A 19,565-nucleotide genomic window follows, 5' to 3' on the forward strand; every position below is an offset into this window, starting at 1 on the left:
ACACAGTCCCAGCCATGCCTGAGGTAAGGACCAAATTCTCCTCTGGATTGTGCTGGTGCAGATCCAGGGTATAGGTGCCAGCTTTACACCAGGTAAATGAGCTCAGCAGCATCTGCGCCAGGTCCCTTTTCTGTAGGGAAAACTGCTGCACCAGGGCCTTCCTGTCAGCACATCATGTAAGGAAAAGGCAATGAAGAAGAGCAAACAGAGCAGTTGGAGCTGGGTAATTACAGCCAAGGCTGGCCTTAGGATGATGCTGTGCACTGAACCCTGCCTCAGCACAGTCACTAGACCACTCAGGAGAGAGCAAAAGAGAGGGACAACCAGGCGAATGCTTGGATACCACAGCTAAATGTTAATGACTCATAAAGGGGGGCCCACGGTGCCAGCTTCCATCAAGGATTTGGTGACCCCACTTTGACAAAAGCACTACAAACACGTCACTGCCCTTTCAGCCAGCTGCAGTGAGCCAGGAAAAGCTGGCCTGAGCAATGGGGAGGCAGAGAGGGGCTGAAAGGGGTCACTGAGCTAGGAAGAAGAAGGATAATGAGTTACTGCAGCAGTGCTCTAATGGTACCTATCTAAGCATGCCACTCACTATCAACTTCAGAGCACAGCTTCTTTCCAGCAGCCTGCAGAGATGAGGCAGATACTTCTCCTGCATCAGAAGTGATCTTACTAAAGGAGTAGGGGCAGGGCATACTGTGACTCTGGGGATGTGTCACGGTAAGCTAGGAAGCAGTTTTGGAGCCAAGCACCACATGCCAGCCTGCCTTCTTCCTGATACTTACTTCCATCCTATATGGAGGATTTGCCATACCAAGGAACACTCAAATCACTTCAGAAATGGGCACGAAGCTTCTTCCTGTCTCCCAAGTATTCTCTACTGTCCTCAGGGGTTCCTCCATTCTCACAGACTGGTTTGCTGTTGAAGTCTGTATCTTAACTGCATCACCTAATGGCAATGTTTTCAATTGCTGTGAATATTCAGAGTTTTGATGCTACTCTGAGCCCTGAGAAGATCCACAATGTAAAGCAGAGACTTTTGCTGGATGACTTTCTGCTTCTAACTGCTTTCCACTGCACTAAATCTGATTTGAACCCAGCTGTTGACTAGATGCACTGAAGCTCTCCTCATTGTCTAGGTTAGGCAGAAACACACTGAGTGTCACTGTTTGGGAGATGGAACATCCTTTTGCTCTGCCCACGGACAGCATCCAGCAACGCATTAGAATGAGAGGCAATGACACAAGTTGCAACAGGGAAAATTCCAACTAAATATTAGCATTGTTTCTTGAACAGTTTCAAAACTCCATTTGACAAGGCACCGAGCAATTTGATCTAAGCTGGCTCTGCTTTTAGCACGAGATCCTGACACAGACCTCCAGAAGTCCTTTCCCATCTTATTTATTCTGACTTTACCAACATAGTCAGAGATGGGGACTGTGTTAGTGCATGTATTTCCAGCAGTTAACAGAGAGACGATTCTGAAGTCTCCCAAACCAAGTTCAGAGATTTTGAGGTCAAGATTTATTACCCACATAAAGCAGACTTGCAACAAGCCAATCAGACCAACCAACCCCAGGCTTGAAGAGAAGCCTGAAGCTGCCCTGACCTTCTCTTACTGTCTTGTTACACCACAAACTGCACACCTCGAACTCCTGAATCATATATGATTTCATTTCCTAATAAGATTTAGACCAAATCTGGTTTTAATCAACAGGAACAAGTACAACAAAACAACAACAGTGTAATAACACCAGACCTCCCTTTCTGTCATAGACAGATGCTTATAAGCTGTCACCTTAGATTACCCATTTCTAAAGACATAACAATTAGGTCTTGAACCAATCTGCAGATGAAAAACCACTGAAAACATTAAACCCATTGGCACAGCATAAATTTTTTTTTTCCAATCTTTTGGTAGCAACAAGATTCTTAACCTCCATGATGAGATGAAAAGTGCCAGATGGCCCTTCATTTCCATTCCTCCATACAGATCCAGCTGATGGCCTTTATCTTTCTGCACCACATGTATTCAAAAACAGGGTGAAAGATCAGGATTATTGCATAGCCAAGAACATGGCTATTTTTCACTGAGGCCCAATTTCAAGCCCCTACAAACCATGCAACTGAACAGATTCTATTGCTGCTCTTCCTCTCTACCTCCAAAACAGGAGAAAAAAGGGCATTTCTTGGTACGGAAACCAGTAAAACACTCACTGAAACAGATAGGGAGGTTGCAGAATCAGTTATCTATGTACATCTTTATCAGGGTATTCACACATCTCCAAGGTGCTTTGGCAGAGAGGTCTGATCAACAACACTTCTTTAAATACCCTTAAGACCCTGGCTAAGAACCTGTTCTGTTCCCCCCCCATTGCACTGAATTCATTTTGTTGGAAGCTGGTGCTTGAATTCATTTCAACTCCTCCCCCCGTCCCCAAAACCACCACCACCACCCCACCTACAACCACAGAACCCCATCAAAACCACATTCTGATCCTGCACTTGTTAACGTCCTTACCACTGTACCTGTGGTAAGAAAGTTGTTGCAGCTCTGCTTCCTTTCAGATTTAATACAAATTGTGTATGATAAGCTGAAAAAGAACACACAGAGGAAATGTTTTAAGCTGGATCCAGAGGAAAAGAAAGAAGAATTTCTTCCTCAGCTTCAGCCATGCAGAAGTTTTCTGTGCATGTCATCTTGGTTTCAGGCACACTCTCTGCCACTCAGGCCAGTAACTAATACAAGTTACTTGTCATGTTTTTAAGACTCTGATTTCCCTCCTTCTCCAAATCACACTCTTTCATCTCATACGTTACTAATGCCATATTGTGTTACATGTATATAACACTTAGTTCTGACAGTGTGTTTTATGACCCTTGTCCATCTGATTTGGTACTTCACAGTGACAAAGGAGTTAGGTGAATATGCAGTGGATACAATTTGCTTCCTTCCTCACTTTATACTTCTCTCACAATTGTTTTTCTCTGGACGGAAAGGAGAAGTTTAGCAGTCAACCCAAGGAACACTAAGCTAAATAAACTGACATACGTAAGTGGCACCAAGACAGCAGGCTGCAAGCGACCTTCAGTTTCACAGCAGCAGAATGATGCTGCATTGCCTAAGTGTAAAATGCTCCTTTTATTTGCTATCAGAAAAAAGAACTATTTCCTCCCTCCTCCTCCTGGGAGGATGGAAACAGATCGGAACCTCAAACCAATCCTTGCACTGGCAGGAACTCAAAAGGTAGACTTGGGAGGGGTTGGAGGAAGATATAAAGGCTGGTAGCTGGAGGCAAAGAGCAGCACTGAACGGGAGAGACTCAAGGAGAGGAGGAATCAGAGACACCAAAACATGAAGATGAACTGGAAACTTCTGTTTTGCCCTGGACTCCTGCTGCTGCTTATTGTCTGTCAAAACCAGGCGATGGCCAGGCCCGTTTCCAGCTTACAGGTAAGTGATGGGCTGCTCACTAGAACTGAAAGAAGCTGCTGCTTCTTTAGGACTGAGACACTGCAGATTAACTCCATTTCTTCCAATGCCAGCTAAAGCAGGAGGAGACACTCAAAGAGATCATGAGAGCAGGAACCCTGAGGTGGGCAGACAGAGTTATTAAATGGAGAGAAACTAATGTAATCAATTACTGGATTTAAATTTCTGATCACACGAAGCAATTGAAAGCAAAATGTTTCCCTGTAGAATCAATACGGGGATTGCAAACTTCGGGTCATCCTGTGACTGAATGAAGCAATAAACTTTTGGAGCAAAAGGAATTTTTCTGGAAGGACTCTGATCTAGAGCACTCACCTGCATGGTCCTCCCTGAAGCCCCTGGTTTAAGCTTAAAGGGAATGAATGGGTTGTACCTGCATGCTCTCCTCCTCAGCTCAGCAGTGCAGTAATGCAGTCCCAGCTTGTGTGCCCCAGCAGGAGAACATGAGAAGTGTGTGTACATGTGTGTGCCTGTATGTATTTGTGTGTGCAGGAATTACAAGTCTTTAGGGAAGCACATTTCAGTTACCTGACTTGGGATCTGGCATTTCCAAATACAATGCAACCTTCCAATCTCTAAAGAAATATATAATCCTTGCAGCACCAATTTCAGCACGTTTCCTGTGGTTGCAGTGTTTCTCATTATTCCAAGATCCCAACCATGTTTTCTTGTTCCCTATTCACTCTTGACTCTTTCATCATCTTTCACAACTTATCCCATACCCCAAATCCCCAGCACCAGGAAAAACTTACATGGCAGCTTGTCAGCTCAGAACTATAGAACATGGTAACAACATAAAGCCTTAGAGCACTCTGAGAAGGCATACAGTCTTAGTTCAGAGCAGCTTGGTAAACCAGAAGAAACTAAAGATAACTATCATCAGCTTCAGAAATCACTTCTGTACTTTCACCTTCTGCTAAATGTTCAAATTAAGTTTCTCCAAACTTAGCACAGAGCCTGGCTTATACAAACATAATGAGAGTGTCCCCAGAACCCCTCCTTTTTCTCCTCTCCTCCCTCTCCATCATCTACCTTTCCCTTTTTTTCAGGGTCTAGCCAAGCTGCTAGATGAGGACCTGGAGCATACCCTGCTCTCAGAAGAGACAGAGCATGAGCAAGATGACATGATCCTAAGAGGTCCCTTTGATCAGCAAGACACTGAATTCCAGTGGACTCAAAACACTAGGGACCAGCCTGAGAGCATGTCCATGGATGATAGTGCTGTCCAGAGATACTTCAGCAGCCTCCTAAGTTTACCCCACAGATACCGAGGCAGAAGCAAAAAGGGTCTCTCCAGGGGCTGTTTTGGTGTCAAGCTGGACAGAATTGGGTCACTGAGTGGACTGGGATGCTAACTGCTTACTACGGTAAGAGAAAGCAAGCAGCACATGGTCCATGTGTTAGTGTGTAACTTGCATAAATATGCAGAAGGGCAGATTTAATTCAGCTTTAAAGAAAAGGTGCCTTAAAGTAGCTTTTACCCTCCTATCACACAGGTTACTAATTGTACCCACCTCAGAATTCACTGTCAACAGATGTATACTTAAACCCCATGAATGCCACATCTCTGTTACCTGCTTTCACTCCTGTCTCCGAGTCAGCCATCCACATGTCACCTTGTCACAGGAGGCAGATCACAGAGGTTTGCATCAGCTCCCCAGGGATGCTTGTGTCAATCAAACTCTGAGCAGAACAGGGGAGCTGAACCTGGCCCTAGAACAGCAAGAAAACAGTTAATTTCCATGCATGAAATCCTGTCCATTTAATCTTACTTATTCCTCTGCTTTCTTGACAGGACTGACTTGGAGGTTTCAAAGGACCTGTTGCTTTTCAATGAGATATTCAGCCCTTATTCATATTGGCTCCACCAATCCATCTACTACATGATGTACTGAGCAAACTGCACCCCCTCTCTCCCCAGAATTACTTGGCCAATTGAATACACCATTGCTGTGCTGACTATTTGTATCAGAATAATATTTTGTGAACATCTATCTGAAATTTGATTATGGAAAACATTTGTGTTGTGCACTAAATGTATAAATAAACAAGTTTCGTTATGGCACAGATAATAAACTGTTTGCCCTAATTTGGTGAATTTGCTTCCAACTTTCGCTGTGATTCTTTCACGTATCATTCCTGAGCCTGAAACAGAGCCCCAGTTTGCAGTTACGCACAACCCACTCGAATTCAGCAGCATTTCACAAATCCTTCTTTTTATCAAAAGAACCATTCTGAAGTTAAGGTACTGCCTAAACATCAATATAACAGGAAGATAGAGCCATTTGCACAACAGAGTCATCAGAAACCAGGACACAAAGCCCCATGTCCTTGACCACCACAATTTGAACTAAAGGGGCAGCTGTATAGCTGACGTCAGTAGAAAGCTGTTACTCTGCATTTGGATCTGCCACTGACAGAGGAAATGACTGCTTCTTACTAGTACAGAATCACAGAGCGGTTTGGCTTGGAAAGGACCTTAAGATCATCTGGTTCCAACCCCCTGCCATTGGCAGACACCTTCCACTAGACCATTCTGTGAAGAAGGCTTGAGGGCACCCTACTCTTCCATAGGCACATCCAGACATTGCAAAGCATTTTTCAAACAAAAAAGTCAAGATTACACCAAAAACCATGTATTTGACCATTCTATTTCTTAAGCAAACCAAGTATTCACTGAATCTAACTACAAACAAATCTGAGCACAGCTACTTGGCAAACAACCTGAGCCAAAGGAATTCGGTATGAAGGCTGGTTTGCCAGTCTCATGACTGCGCTATCCCAGTTTGATGAGAGCTGAGCTCTGCAAGCAGCTCCCTGGGAATCAGCAAGGATTCTGCTCACACAGTGTCTATGCTATTGGTCACAAATGAAGGCCCAGCTGCTCACTTCCAGCCTTTTGCTTGGAACGGACAGATGGGATACACAGTCGTACTCCTCCCATTCTCTTGCCCACAAGACAGATGCTCCTGGAAGAAAATATGCTGGTAATAAGCCTATTCCTAACTGGAGCCCTGGATGCAAACTGCAACAGAGTACAAACATATATGCAAAGCAAGCTCATCAGCAACCATCTGGCTGCATGTGCTCTGAGTCTCTGGCAGTTCAGCTTGCATCAGGAAAGCCTGTTAGCACAAAGCAGCCAGAGGTCTAGTTTCTGAGCCTGCCTCAGGCACTTAAACACCATGATTTGCTTCTGCTCCTTCTAACCACAATTCCCATAGAATGCAAGCAATCCAGGACCTGTTGGAGAGCTATTCAGAGCCAAACTAAAGACAGCTTTATTCACCTATCATGCTATTTTCTATACATAACTTCCACCCTGATGCCACAGACTTGATCTGGAGAGGACATCAGTACAACAAGCGCATAAGCATATGCTTCAACACTTAAGAGCTGACTCTCAGAAACCAGTAAGAACAGACTGATTTCTTAATGGAGGTACTCTCCCCTTGCACAAGCTACCAACAGCTGCTCTCTCTTTCTTCTTGCCATCCTTTACTCTTTACACCTTGCACATTAAGACATCACCATTAATTCTACATGCCTATGGTTTTTCCACCCTCCAGAATATTTCCCTCTTCAGACCAGTAGTTAGAAAGTTACCAACACAAATCCTGAACAGAAATTCAACTATATATCCTGAAGGCTTCTCCAGTTAATAGGTCTTCTTAGGTCTTCTGCTGCTTGCTACTTATTCTGTTCAAGTTAACTGTGATAACAAAGCAGCAGCAGCAAGAGTGAAAAGGCCCTACACAGACACTTGCTGGCAAGGAGAGGGCTCATCACTTACATAGGCACCCTTGAGTATAAGCTCCTGAACAATGGAATAGCTCAAATAACAAATCTCTTGTACTATATTGCTCTTCCTTAGCAAAGCAACAAGAAAAGGAAACATTTCACCTGTCAGATGAAGAATTAAAGTGAGGAATAGAGAAGGAAAGAATAAATCAGTCTTCAGCATAATTCACATATCAATAGACAGGATTTGCATGTCTTAAAACTAATACTTAAAACTAATCAGTGTGAGCAGCCTTTCCAGATGGAGCCCCATAAACTGCACAGTAATCCATGTGCAAATTCTGCTGGAAGTCTGAGGTCTTGCTAGGCCATAGAGATAACACCCTCCCTTACTGCAGCCTCCATTACACAAAGACCTCTGCCCCACACAGATGTGACCAAAGAGCTTTCTGATTCTTTATTCTAACCTACCACACCTTTACACAGTCAGGAAGATATTTTCACTTCTTTTCCCCCAAACCACAACAAATGACTTACACTAAGAAGCAGCAAACATGCTTACTTGTGAGAACCTGACAGGAAGCATCCAGCTTCCTTATATAGAGTTCTTCTTCAGGCACATGAGCTTCAGGGCTGGCTCAGGTGCAACCTGTATGGTGGAAGAGGTAATCCTCACAGCCCATGGACATTATGGTGTCAAACAATGAAAAGCAAGTATCTTGTGACTGTTGGTGCTAATGGGAAGGTTATTACAGTCTCCTTCCTAATAATCCTGAGTCTGATAGCTTGTTCTCTAACTCTAGGAGCAGGCACATTCTAACAGGCATAAAGCTTCCTGATGTTGAAATCTCACTGAAAATCTATGAAGGGCAAGTGGTGCTGAGGGTTTCCTGAACATCCTCAGCCTGTTTCCAAACTCAGCTACACCAAACTAAACATAAACTGTGGGTTGTTGAAATTATCTGCAGATAAAATAACAGAGGTCAGAGGAGGTTGAAGACTGAGCTGTGAGCACTCAGGAACAGAACGACAGAAGATGAATAAGAAACAGAGAAGAGCTCCAGTTCCACAGAGGCTGAGCTGGTAATGTGCCTCCCATCACCTGGCATTTTATGTGAGCATTCTAAAAAGCCACATTTCAGAAAGCAAGAGCCATTTCTGTCACATAAAAGGCTCCATAATTAGGTCCTGAGGACTGAAGCCAGGTGTGTTGTAATTTGAGTTCTATTAGCATTTAAATAATCAAAGCTAACCTTTGAAGTTAGCACACCACTCAGGTGGGGGAAGCTCATCTTCAGCTGTGTCATTTCCATCTCCACTAAGCAGCAGTGTGTGAATTTACAGACCAGGATTACAGAGGTTGCTGAGGACAAAAGCCTGCAATAAAGCTAGTACACAGAAAGATACGTTTCTCAAATGTGTCTGCTTTGGGGTTACCTGTTTCTAAGTGTTTTTAGGCAGCAATCAAGATTGGTTCTCATCCAACACTCAGGTCTACCTAGTTTATCACTAAGGGACTAAACTGTATTTATTTCCCTTGTACACGGGATCTGTACATTCACACTGTTTAATCCCTTTCCACTCCTGTCTGTCTTTACTACACACAAAATCAAGGATGATGCACATCCTCACCTTAGCATCTGCTCTTATTCTGTAGCAACACAAACCCTGATGTGAGCTTTCTTCAGTCATGTCCTGTACTTTCAAAACATCCACCTCATTTCTTTGCCAGATTCTTCTTTGTTGGGATGCTTTAGACAAAACCACTTGCCAACTGTTAAGGCTGCTGGATGCAGAGATCATTGCCCCACACCAGCTGATCTTGCTAGTTTGCTTCCAATCTAAGGTAAATTATATCACCTGCAGGTAGACATGTGGAACAGAAGGAGAAGAAAATGGGGGAAGATGGAAAAGTATACTGTATGTTTTTGCTTGTTCATGCAGCACATTGGTCCAAAACCCTCTGAACTCAGAGAAAAGACTTTGCTGAGCTTTAGGACAAGCTCTAAAATAAGGGCCCAAGCAGAAATCACTGCATATCAAGTGAAACAAAAAAGATCCATGAGTGTGCTGGCTAAGCAACAAAGGAAGGCAGAAGGCAGAAATTTAGTGTCATTGTTTTAATATTACCCAGGTGGTGATTGAAAGGACCCTGTCAGCTGCTCTACCCACCAGGTATCGTGGGTTCTGCCTTTCATCCTGTTAGGATCTAACAGGATCATCTTGATTTGCACCCCAGGACCAGTGGAAATTGTACTCATTCATAGCTGAAATTCACCACTGACACATGAAAGATGCTCAAGAGTTCTACTGCAAGTTAGTAAGAAGCTGCTGTAGAGCTCTGAGGTGAAATAAGAGAGTTGTATACAAACAGGCTGCCTGTTACATTAGTAATTCAAAGACTTTTACCTGGGGAGCATCAACCCAAAGATCTACAAATTCTCTTCCTTTGAGGAAGGCCCCTGGGCCTTCTGGAAAGAATATGTGTTCCATAGGAATTTCTCACTCTGACCCGTGGCTGGGGAGGGACAGAACACACCATCATATACGTGAAAGGTGGTGGGATGAGGAGAGCGTGGTGACTGATTCACTGCTGCAGCCAAGGTATGGCTGAAGGGCAAATAATGTTTGTAGGGAAGTGATCAGCTATGCCATTGCTCAAGGCACTAAAAGGTTAGTGCCTCTTAGCTATAGAGGGAAGGGTTTGCAGACAATGCCAGAGGAAATGAAGACCCACTATCACATGAACTTGTGAGGAAGGAAAATCTAAACCCAAATCTAAGGACATGGTCTATCCACACAGCACACAAATAAGTACACAGGGTACAAAAAGGTGTTAGAAGCTGCTGCAGACAGAGGAAAATTTCCAATCCCCTTCCTCCCTTCTCTCCCCATGGAACTAGAAATGACCTATCCCTCATCCCCTTGGAGGGGGAATCAACACCCTGCTTGGGCCAGCTCGCAGCTCCTGGGTGCCTGCAGATGTGAGGCAGAGCAATCAGGCAGAAAGGGTCTTTCACTGCATCAACTCCTTCCTAACAGGGATGGAGAGAGGAGGGGGAGGAAATCACTGGGGAAATGAGTGCTGCCAGGAGGGGAGGAGATGACTCGGGGCAGCTCTTTCCTCTGGAGGAGTCATTGCACTCAGGGGACCCTTCTCTCCTGAAGGGTCACCTGTGGGGCCAGTTGTAACCAGTTCCCTTATCGAAGCCGGGGGGCAGAGTGTGGCACTCTGGCTCCTGCGGGGATCTGGCAGGAGGCAGCTGAGCTCCCTCCGGGCAGAGAGTGGGGATATAAGGAGAGGGATCCATGGGCAAAGCAGCGACACGGTGCCAAGCTGGCATAGGATAGGATACGATATAGGATAGGATGCATCTCCCGGCTCTCTGCTGCGGGGCCTCGCTGCTACTGCTCGTCCTACCGTGGGCCGGAACGCAGCCGGCCGGTGGCGAGCACGGCGCGGAGCTGCGGTCCCTGCAGGTACCTGGGCCGGGGCTCCCGGAGCGATCATCGCACCCGTTCTGGCTGGGCGAAGCGGGCGGGAGCGGGGCTCTCAGCGCCCCTCCACCACCTTCCCTTCTCCCCTCCCTTTTCCTTCCCTCGCCAGGACCTCCTGGAGGCGCTGGGGCAGCTCCGGGAGGAGGAAGGGGAATCGGGCCCGGAGGACGAGTCGGCCACCGGGGCTGAGGACGGCGGCTCCGAGTGGGAGCTCTCGGGGCCGGAGGGCGGCCCGCCGGGGACCCCACTGCCGGCAGAGGGGTGGCAGAGCCAGTGGAGGAGTCTCCTCTCCTCCTACAGACGGAGGCACTTCTCCGGCTGCTTTGGGACGAGGATGGAGAGGATCGGCGCGCAGACGGGGCTGGGATGCAACCAGTACAAAGCCCGTAGGTCCCCGCGGCGCAGGGAACGGGGGGAGGCCGGAGCTCGGCCCTGACCGCCGGAGCGGGGGCAGCCGGGGCAGCCGCTGAGAGGCCGCTGTCCCCGGCTGAAAGCCTCGGAGCGGCTCCCCCGCAGCTCTCCGCTCTTCTCTCCCAGGTTTCTGGAGGAGAGGGAGAAGCTGAAACCAGGGCCGGCTCTCAGGCGCTTCCATGCCGGTGTCCAGCAGCCAGCCAGCCAGGCTATCCCTGGAGCCTCTGCCACGGTGGGGTGTGGGGCATTAAACTTTTGTACAAAGCCTGCTTTGTCTTTTCTGAGTGAGTTTTTGGGGGTTACACGATCAGAAGATACAGACACACACCCCCCCACACCCCCCCCGGAGCGCTCCTCTCCCTCTGCTCTGAGGCTCAATCACGACCCCGGTCAGAGCATCCCACTCGGTCTGGACAAGCCATTGCCGAGGGCTGCAGCAGCAGGAAGGATGGTGGTTGCATGCTGCCAGGGCAATGATCAGTCCAGTGCCCCTCACGCCTCACTGAAGAGGTCCTGCCAGGCCCCTATGCCAGCTCTGGAGCCAGACCGGGATGCCTTTCCCAACAGCTTCACCACCCAGTAGCTGCGAATCCTCCCAGGAGGTGGGCATCGGACTCGGGGTTAATTCCAGGTGATGTCCTACACTCGGCCCTGTCCCGCGGGCCAGGTTTGGCCGTGGGTGCCCCTGAGGACGGAAGGGCTACAGCGCTTTAGAAACACACTTGCAGCGGTCGCGGAGCGGCTGCGGCCGCGGGCGGGCGCGTTCAGCACCCGGGACAGACGCCAGCCGGCCCCGCCGCACTCCCGACGGGTCCCATCCCGCCGCCCCGACTCAGCGCAGCCCCCTCGCTCCCCAGCCCGGGTTTCTCGCACACCCCTCCCAAGACAAGGCTGTGAACGATGCGCAGGGCGCCCCAAGCAGACATAAAGGCTGGAGGCTTTGCCAGTCTGCTGCAGAGGAACTGCGGGAGGAAAGGCCTGTGCTGCCTGCAAAGGAAGGGGCAGCACATCGCAGAAGTAATGCATCCCGATCAGCGGCAGAAACAATCCATGTCTGCGATTAAAGTTTCTTCCCCTATGGAAAAAGTGAGGCATCACTTAACTATCTTAATTGCAGTACGGCCTGCCCTGTGATCTCGGTGCTGCATGCCCTGCACCAGGCGTTATTACATTTCTCTTTCGTTTCCTATGCTCATCTCTTCATTTCCTTCGTAATCAAACTGAATTGCAAGGCAGGGCAAGAGAGCTTGGGTGGGGTATGGCATAGTCTTGGCAAAGGGTTTAGTCACCGGGAGATGAAAGGAATCCAAGCCCAGCCTCCTCCTCAGAACTGGACTACAAAGGCTCTTTGCAATCAGCACTAGCACTTGTCAGCTGTAAAACGGCAGTAGAATGGACGCCCCTGGAAGGACGTGCAGTGGAAGGGGGCATCAGATCTACCCGCAGAAGGAATCCACCAGCCCTGAGGCTTAGAGTCTGCAGCCATACAGGGCTGAAAACCAAGGGCATCTGCCCATCCTGCTGGGGAAGGGGCTGAGCTCCCTCCATGGGCCACCCTCCTTCCCACAGGGAGCACATGGGGCTGCTAGCAGCACCCTTGATGGTCTCCCTCTCTGCTCTGAGCAACCGAGGCTGCTTTCTAATGGAGCCTCATGTCACTGCATCTCTTATCCCCTAACCTGGGGTGTTACTGGGGAAATGTGCCGATTTTCCAGCCCTAAAACAAGCCACAGAGTGCTTTTTCTAACAACTTGCTGTCCTGGTAAGACTCCCAACAAAGGCTTTTCCAGACTGACAGCCAGCTGAGCACAGGCAATGCTGGGTCATGACTATTCACTGCCAGGCTATAACACCTGAAGTCCACATTAATCTTGCCAAGGTGATGATACTAAGATACTGCAGGCAAAGAAACAAGTGAGCTTAATAGCTCCAACAATGATGAGTTGAGTTCTGATGTTTTACACTCCATTTGCTTTGGTAGGACTGTGCAATGGGTAATAGAGGGCAGAATCTGGCTTTGAAAATGCAAAAACTGTGATGGTCAGCCCTTTTATGCCATCCACATACTTCCACAAAAAGAACATGAAACAGTACACAGAAATCTTCCTGCCTTAGAAAAGTGTTGTCACGGTTTAAGTCAGGCCGCTACATCTCATTTATCTGCTGTGTAATACAGAAGATGGAAAAGGAACAAAGCAGGGGGAAAAAAAAAGGAATATCTCTGGCTGCAGGTTATTGAATACAATCCTGGAATATTAGATTGTTTCACAGGGACACGGCACTCGAAGCTAAATACTTCACACCTATGACTGATAGTGTGTTCCTTGGTTCTTTGCTGCTGGGTTTGTGCTCCAGGGGTTGCTGTACAGATGTGGCGAGCTCTGGGGCAAAACGACAAGCAGCAGAGTGTTTTCACACAGCAGGTGGGGTGTGAAAGAAAAGAAAATAAGAAATAAATAAATCAAATCAAGTTACCTTAATTTGGATACTCAGTATTACTGAATAATTCTGGTTCGTCTTCTAATGCTTTCTCGGTTTACCAAAGTTACTCCCTGGCACACACAAACACACACACCCAAGAGCAGCTGTAAGAGCGTATTCATAACTGATTAGTGAATTATACACACACTGCACTAGGGAGTGTTAATTACAAACTAAAAATAAGCTATCCTTTCTTAATAGCATAGAATAAGAATGTGTTAGGTTACATAATAAAACCCGAGTACTGCCTCCATGTACTGCAAAAGAAAGCATGGGGAAAAATAGGGATTGCTCTTGTAATAAAGGAGTTCATCAGAATTCATCAGAGTTGGGCTGACTTGAAGCTGTATTAGGGAAAAGTAGCATTTGAGCTTGACTTCACAACCTTGAGAATGTCCTTTCTAGTATAATTTTGGTAGCTGATCATGTGAACGGTGTGCACATGTTCGTGCACAAACAGCATGTTAGCACATTTAAGACATGAGAAATATTTTATCGTTCTCTTGTTACTTAGAAACTGTACTCAGGAGATTCTTTCAAGATCAGTCGTATTAGAAGTCAGGTTTTTTGACTTTTATATGATTTTATTACAAGAAAAAATTTATTGCAAGACTGACATATTCAACTTGCTCATATAGTCATTCTTGTTTCAGTTTAGAATAAGAAGTAACATTAGGAAAATGAAGGATAAGCAGTATGCTTCATGATTTAGAGTTCTGCAGTTCTGTAAAGAAGATGAGATTTTAGTTGCACTATATGCACAAAGAAACGCTGGAAGACGAACTTGAAGCAAAGCAGCATTTCTGCGATTTCTCATTTAAGCAATAGCAGCTTTTAGCTAAACTTGAAAACTCCAGTTCTCAAGCAAACAACTAAATACTCTTTGGTTTTAATATATTAAACTAAACATTTCAGTTTAACCCTTCCCAGAACGCACATACACACAAATCCATTCACTCTCCCTTGGGGCCAGACTCCAATACCTTTGCTGAGAAACACCAAAAGCCATCTAGCTAAAGTTCTCGGCGAGCAAGTTGTATGATGCATCTTGTATGATGGCACAAGAAGATTATTCCTGAATCTGAGCATCTCTTCTTTAATTTTTATTGCTGTCAGGTCAAGCCTTACCATCGAAGTGTAAAGAAATCCCATGGATTTGAATGTTTAATAAAGACTAGTGGTTTTCAGTGCTGCCGGAGCCAGTTCCCGCAGGGGGCTAGAGGTATTCGGTGTCCTGCAGAGTCAGTCTAGAAGTTATCGTCTGGATTGAAGTGCAGATCGAAGTGCTTCTGCTGTTGTAACATGCAAAGTCTCAACGATGATATCACCCCAATAGCAATGAGAAAAGAGAAGTGACCCAAACCTGAGATTTTCAGCATACTCCGTGGCATGCAGTGGCTGCGCAGATTCCATATATAGAAGGAAAATGTGCACGGTACTTTAGGTGTCCTAAAAGTAGATTTATCTTCAGCCTTTACTCACGACCAAATACTCATCTGTAAAGCCTTTCATTTTCCCTATAAAAGGTAATTTCCCTATGGAAAGCTTCTAAATGAGTGGAGTTTAGAGCAGTTTCAGGTTTGTTTCCCATCTCTGTAAATCTGACCATAGGGGTCTCTTGAAAGAAAATTGCTAAGAATTTCCAACTGGACTATGTAATCACAGCGCCTGGTATCAAGAGGAGGGGGAGTGACATGAAATCACTGACTTGTGACATACATTCCTCAGCAACAGCAGCTGCTGCCTAATGACAGCTAATAAAGGGAATCTTCCCTTGACAGAGCTGCATGCCTGCAATGGGACTGGAATGTGCCCCAGATAAATCCACTGATAACCTAGGAAGCAGAGATCACACCCAAAGAGTATAAAAGACAAGCTTCGGAAGAGAGCGGATAGGACGAGGAAGAGAGAGACCTGAAGAGACATCTCAGAAGAAACAGCTTGAACTTCCCTATTCCCAACAAAGCCAGCACCATGGACACTAAAGGCTCATTTTCCTGTGGCTTCTTCTTGCTGCTGCTCATCCAACTCCAGCTTGGAAGAGCCAACCCTATCTACAGCCTCAGCCCTGCCAAAGAACTGGCCAGCATGGAGGTGAGGACTCTCTCCTTTTGCAAGGTTAAATGTCCAGGGTGCTTAGCAGAGTGTGAGGTGGTGGTTTTGCCTTTCTTTTGCACAATCAGATAGCTGCATCAGCAATCACATGCTAGGAGACAAAGTCTCAGTTCTTCAGAGGGGTTGAAAGAAGCTCTGCAGAGCAATAGCTTCACTTGAGCTCCTGGATAGCAGTAAGAAACAAAATTGTGATGTTGTGATGTCTGCTTTGGCTCTTTGGTTCTTTTTCTCTTAAAGATCCACCTTCCTGGGAGTAAATTCCCAGAGAGGGAAAAAAGCATCACAGCATCTGCATAAGAACAAACAGAAAATGTTCAGGAAGGCTCCTGTTTGTCCCACTAAATGTCAGGGACAGTGAAGCAGGACAGCCATACGGCTCTAGCTACGCAGGTTTAAGAGAACTGACTGCATATGAATGGGAGATGAGGAGGTAAAGTGGAGCACCCAAAGCCAAACATTTAGAGAAGCTGCTAGAGGAACAGTATGATCATTTAGTGTGGCTCAGCTGGAAAGCTTCTAGAGCTATGAAATTACCAGCTGTGTATTTTAATGACCGATAGAGAACATCCATTGCGGCAGCACAATACAAGCTCTAGGTTCAGTCTTGCAAGATGAAACCTGAAAGCTCAAACCTTTCCTTGGGCTGCATCAGTGACCAGCTCCTTACAGCATCAGACCCTGAGAAAAAACTACACAAGATGATCAGGACAGTGCCAGCCAAAGCTAAAACATCCCCAGCCTCTAGGCTGATTCCAGCAGCTATCCAAGAGTGGCTTCCAAATTCACTGTAAGGCTCACTTCTCTCTACTCTACTTCTAGAGATGGACAGTTCTACTCCTCTAATTCGTTGAGCTGATCCTTATTACACAAAGCTTTAAAAATTATAGAGAATGGTACCCAGGAAGCAGTCACACAGCAGACCTGAATTTAGCATACAGGCATTTTCATGTTACTTTAAGAAGCAGCAATCCTCTAACTCCTGGGGCAGAGATTAGTGATAACACCAACAGTTTCTCCAAATGATGTCCATTGAAATTGCCAGGGGTGACAAGCAAGGAGATGGTCTTAGCCAAAAAAGGAGAAAGCCAATTGCTTGCAAGTAGCATTGCAGGCAACTTGAGAACACGGGAGGAGACTGTGGATTCAGAGGTACTCTGAGATAGAGTACTATTAGTGGGCTGAGTAGTATCTCCCTGTGCAACTTAGATCATGCTCTTTTTCTCTGCCAAGAGCTCTTCTAACCTTGCCAATAAGATACACTTCGGTGGCAAGCTACAAATAGGTGGAATTAATGTGGACAGGGATTTACTGCAGAGGACAGAGCTCAAGTACCACCAGCAACCCTGGGATCCAACCTGATAGTCTCCTAGAGCTGGCTATGGGACCATTGATGAATGCAGCACTGGATGACAGGAAGAGTTAGGAAATTACCACAAAACAAAGAATTTTATGAAATTAATCCTTCTATTGTAGGCTCTGCTGGAGAAACTGGAGGATAAATTTGCAATGATTGAAGCCCTGGAGTCCAATCCTGACCTGCAAGAACCCAAAAACCAGGAGGAGGTCCCACCAGAACTCATGGATGACAGTGATGACCAGAAGGCTGAACCCAGGCTAGCACCCAGCACCCCTCTGTCCTACAGGGACCCCTTCCTCAAGAGACTGAGGGGGCTGCAGATGCCCAGGATGATGAGAGATTCTGGCTGCTTCGGGAGGAGGATTGATAGGATCGGCTCCCTGAGTGGAATGGGTTGCAATGGTGAGTCCCATCTAAGCCATTTCTCTGAACAGAACAGATTGCATCTGTTACTTGTGACAAGGGAAGAGCAGGTTTTCTTTTAAGCCTTTAATAAGTCACAGCTTCAGAAAGGAATTAATTTTAGCCTAATACTTAAGCTAGCATTGATTTTTCAAAGGAAAAAATGTGTCTATTGATTCAGTAGGTAAAGGCACTGCTGAAAACGGCGCATATACTGAGAAGGAAACAAGTCCTAGTAACACTTGTTTCATGTTTGGCTTGCAGGTTCCAGAAAGAATTAAGACAACCTCCCTATGCCCTACTCTGAAGAATGCTTTACAGTACCTGTTCCTCCCCAGACGAAAGCCGGATGCTTTCTAAACTCTTCAACAGAAAGTGATTCCTATTTCTATTTATTTATTTATTTATTTATTTGATGGTTGGTTTGTTTTTTTTTTAAAGAATATTTCTTACTCTAGCACCAAGAGATCATCTTTAAATAAAACTAACACGTTAGACATCTCTGCTGGACCTCTCTCCTGTCTGTTGCATTAAAATGTCTTGTATTTTCCTAAAGTCAGAAGCCTATGTTTTATTGAAAAGGCTGATCCACAAGGCTGGGTCTTACACTAGACAGAGAATGTAGGAACAAAAATGAGGTTTTCACTGGAGTTTTTTCCCTCTGCACTAAGAAATTGTAACAGATTAGCAGATAAAGAAAGCTTGCTCAACATTGAAACACCAACATGAGTCCTCCTATAGACAGGGGTTTAGTAACAAGAGAGTCCTGTTGCTGGTGTAGGTTATTCAGTCAAGGGAAATGCCACAAATCCCACATGGAAGCAAAATTGACATGAAAAGAAATCAGAAAAATCACAACACTCCACAAGTTTCAAGATCACCAGAGGGAGGAAAGGGAATTCATTGTATATGCTTTCTAGCACTCACCAAATAAAGGCTCTGAGCATCACACAAAGATACATCATTAACTGTGTCTTGTCTCACTCTGCATGTGGCTGAGGTGCTGCTCCTCAGGGTCTCTCGATGGAGTCCTATTCATGGTATTTCTCATGTGAGGGCAGGTGGGACCACTCCAGCTACAAAGCAGCTTCTACAAAACATGCATCCCTTTCTGGGAATGGCCCTCCACAAAGTTTTTCTACACAGGGTTAATGGGAGCACTGCAAGTCTGATCGAGGTTTCATTGAAGCCTTTGGGGCTAAATTTCACACCTAGGATCTGAATTTGCCCCAGACCTTCTCCACGTTCTTCCCCCTCCAAACAGGGTTATATTGCCAGGACCACATTTGGTCAGCACCACAAGGACCAAATAGCCTGGATTCCCAAGTCAGCCACAGCAACAGCATTGAGCTCAGGCTCAGCACAACTGTCCTGTGATTGCACATTCCACTAGAAACGGTGTTACTTTGAGCATTTGATTTTGGGTCTCATCCCCAGCATCCATTACTCGAGCATCCCAGAAAGGGCCTAACACATAGCTCCAGGATAGGCTCAACTGCAGAAGTCTAATTCTAACTTTGCTTATGCATATGCACATAGAGAGAGGAATGATAGTTGCTTAAGACAGGCTACAGTGAGGCAAATGTGCCAGAGCCATGGCAGTTGCTGACAACAGCTCTCAGGAAGCACAGCTACAGTGAAAGCATGAGTTTGAGTGCTGAATGGCACATCACTCCTGCACATGCTGTACTGCTTTCATAGGGCTTATGTCACGCATCACATTTTTGACAAGCCACCCTCTTAGTCACTCCCTGTCCTGCTGACATGGACCTGAGTGCTCCCTGCCATGCTGGGCCCTGTGACTCTTCCCTAGGGAAACAGGCTTCTCTGAGGGAATCGTTTTGCTCCACTCCAATGGGAATCAACACCTACTGTGATACAAATCAGACGTCGCAGCCTTCCAGCAGTGCCAGCCAAAGATAAAATACTCTATGCAACACATAGGTTTCCCTGGCAGGAAAACTGCTTCCCAGGTCAAGATTGCCAGCAGCTACCAGGAGACATCTCTGCAGTGAAAAGCTACAGCAACTTTGCATTTACTCAAAGGTGGTTTCACAAATC

The 19,565-nt window shown here is 46.1% G+C and overlaps 4 protein-coding genes across 5 annotated transcripts in view; 3 read left to right on the forward strand and 1 right to left on the reverse strand.

Annotated features, from left to right (window-relative positions):
- The window catches only part of CLCN6 (chloride voltage-gated channel 6), a 58,259-nt gene that overhangs the window by 14,766 nt on the left and 23,928 nt on the right, over positions 1 to 19,565 (reverse strand). The window contains exon 23 of the mRNA XM_061450068.1: positions 5,074 to 5,212. Within this exon, the coding sequence (XP_061306052.1) occupies positions 5,120 to 5,212 (93 nt within the window). The 3' untranslated portion in view covers positions 5,074 to 5,119. The remainder of the gene's footprint in view (positions 1 to 5,073; positions 5,213 to 19,565) is intronic.
- LOC133267646 (C-type natriuretic peptide 1-like) lies at positions 3,218 to 4,856 on the forward strand. Its single transcript, XM_061450077.1, has 2 exons — positions 3,218 to 3,460; positions 4,549 to 4,856. Exons 1-2 carry the CDS (start codon positions 3,362 to 3,364, stop codon positions 4,852 to 4,854), a joined length of 405 nt encoding a protein of 134 aa, XP_061306061.1. The 5' UTR covers positions 3,218 to 3,361; the 3' UTR covers positions 4,855 to 4,856.
- Positions 10,350 to 11,418, forward strand: LOC133267608 (natriuretic peptides A-like). 2 transcript variants are annotated; one of them, XM_061450020.1, is made up of 3 exons: positions 10,355 to 10,720; positions 10,848 to 11,124; positions 11,276 to 11,418. In XM_061450020.1, exons 1-3 carry the CDS (start codon positions 10,610 to 10,612, stop codon positions 11,299 to 11,301), a joined length of 414 nt encoding a protein of 137 aa, XP_061306004.1. In that variant the 5' UTR covers positions 10,355 to 10,609; the 3' UTR covers positions 11,302 to 11,418. The 2 variants fall into 2 exon arrangements, with proteins under 2 accessions (XP_061306003.1, XP_061306004.1); XM_061450019.1 differs by lacking the exon at positions 11,276 to 11,418 and having other exon boundaries at positions 10,350 to 10,720; positions 10,848 to 11,189.
- LOC133267645 (natriuretic peptides A) lies at positions 15,508 to 18,468 on the forward strand. The gene is made up of 3 exons (XM_061450076.1): positions 15,508 to 15,724; positions 17,219 to 17,504; positions 17,769 to 18,468. Exons 1-3 carry the CDS (start codon positions 15,605 to 15,607, stop codon positions 17,783 to 17,785), a joined length of 423 nt encoding a protein of 140 aa, XP_061306060.1. The 5' UTR covers positions 15,508 to 15,604; the 3' UTR covers positions 17,786 to 18,468.

The sequence above is a fragment of the Pezoporus flaviventris genome, unplaced genomic scaffold, assembly GCF_033815535.1.
Source record: "Pezoporus flaviventris isolate CSIRO_AGI_PZ_B2104156 unplaced genomic scaffold, CSIRO_AGI_Pfla_v1 ptg000009l, whole genome shotgun sequence".
Lineage (NCBI taxonomy): Eukaryota > Metazoa > Chordata > Aves > Psittaciformes > Psittacidae > Pezoporus > Pezoporus flaviventris.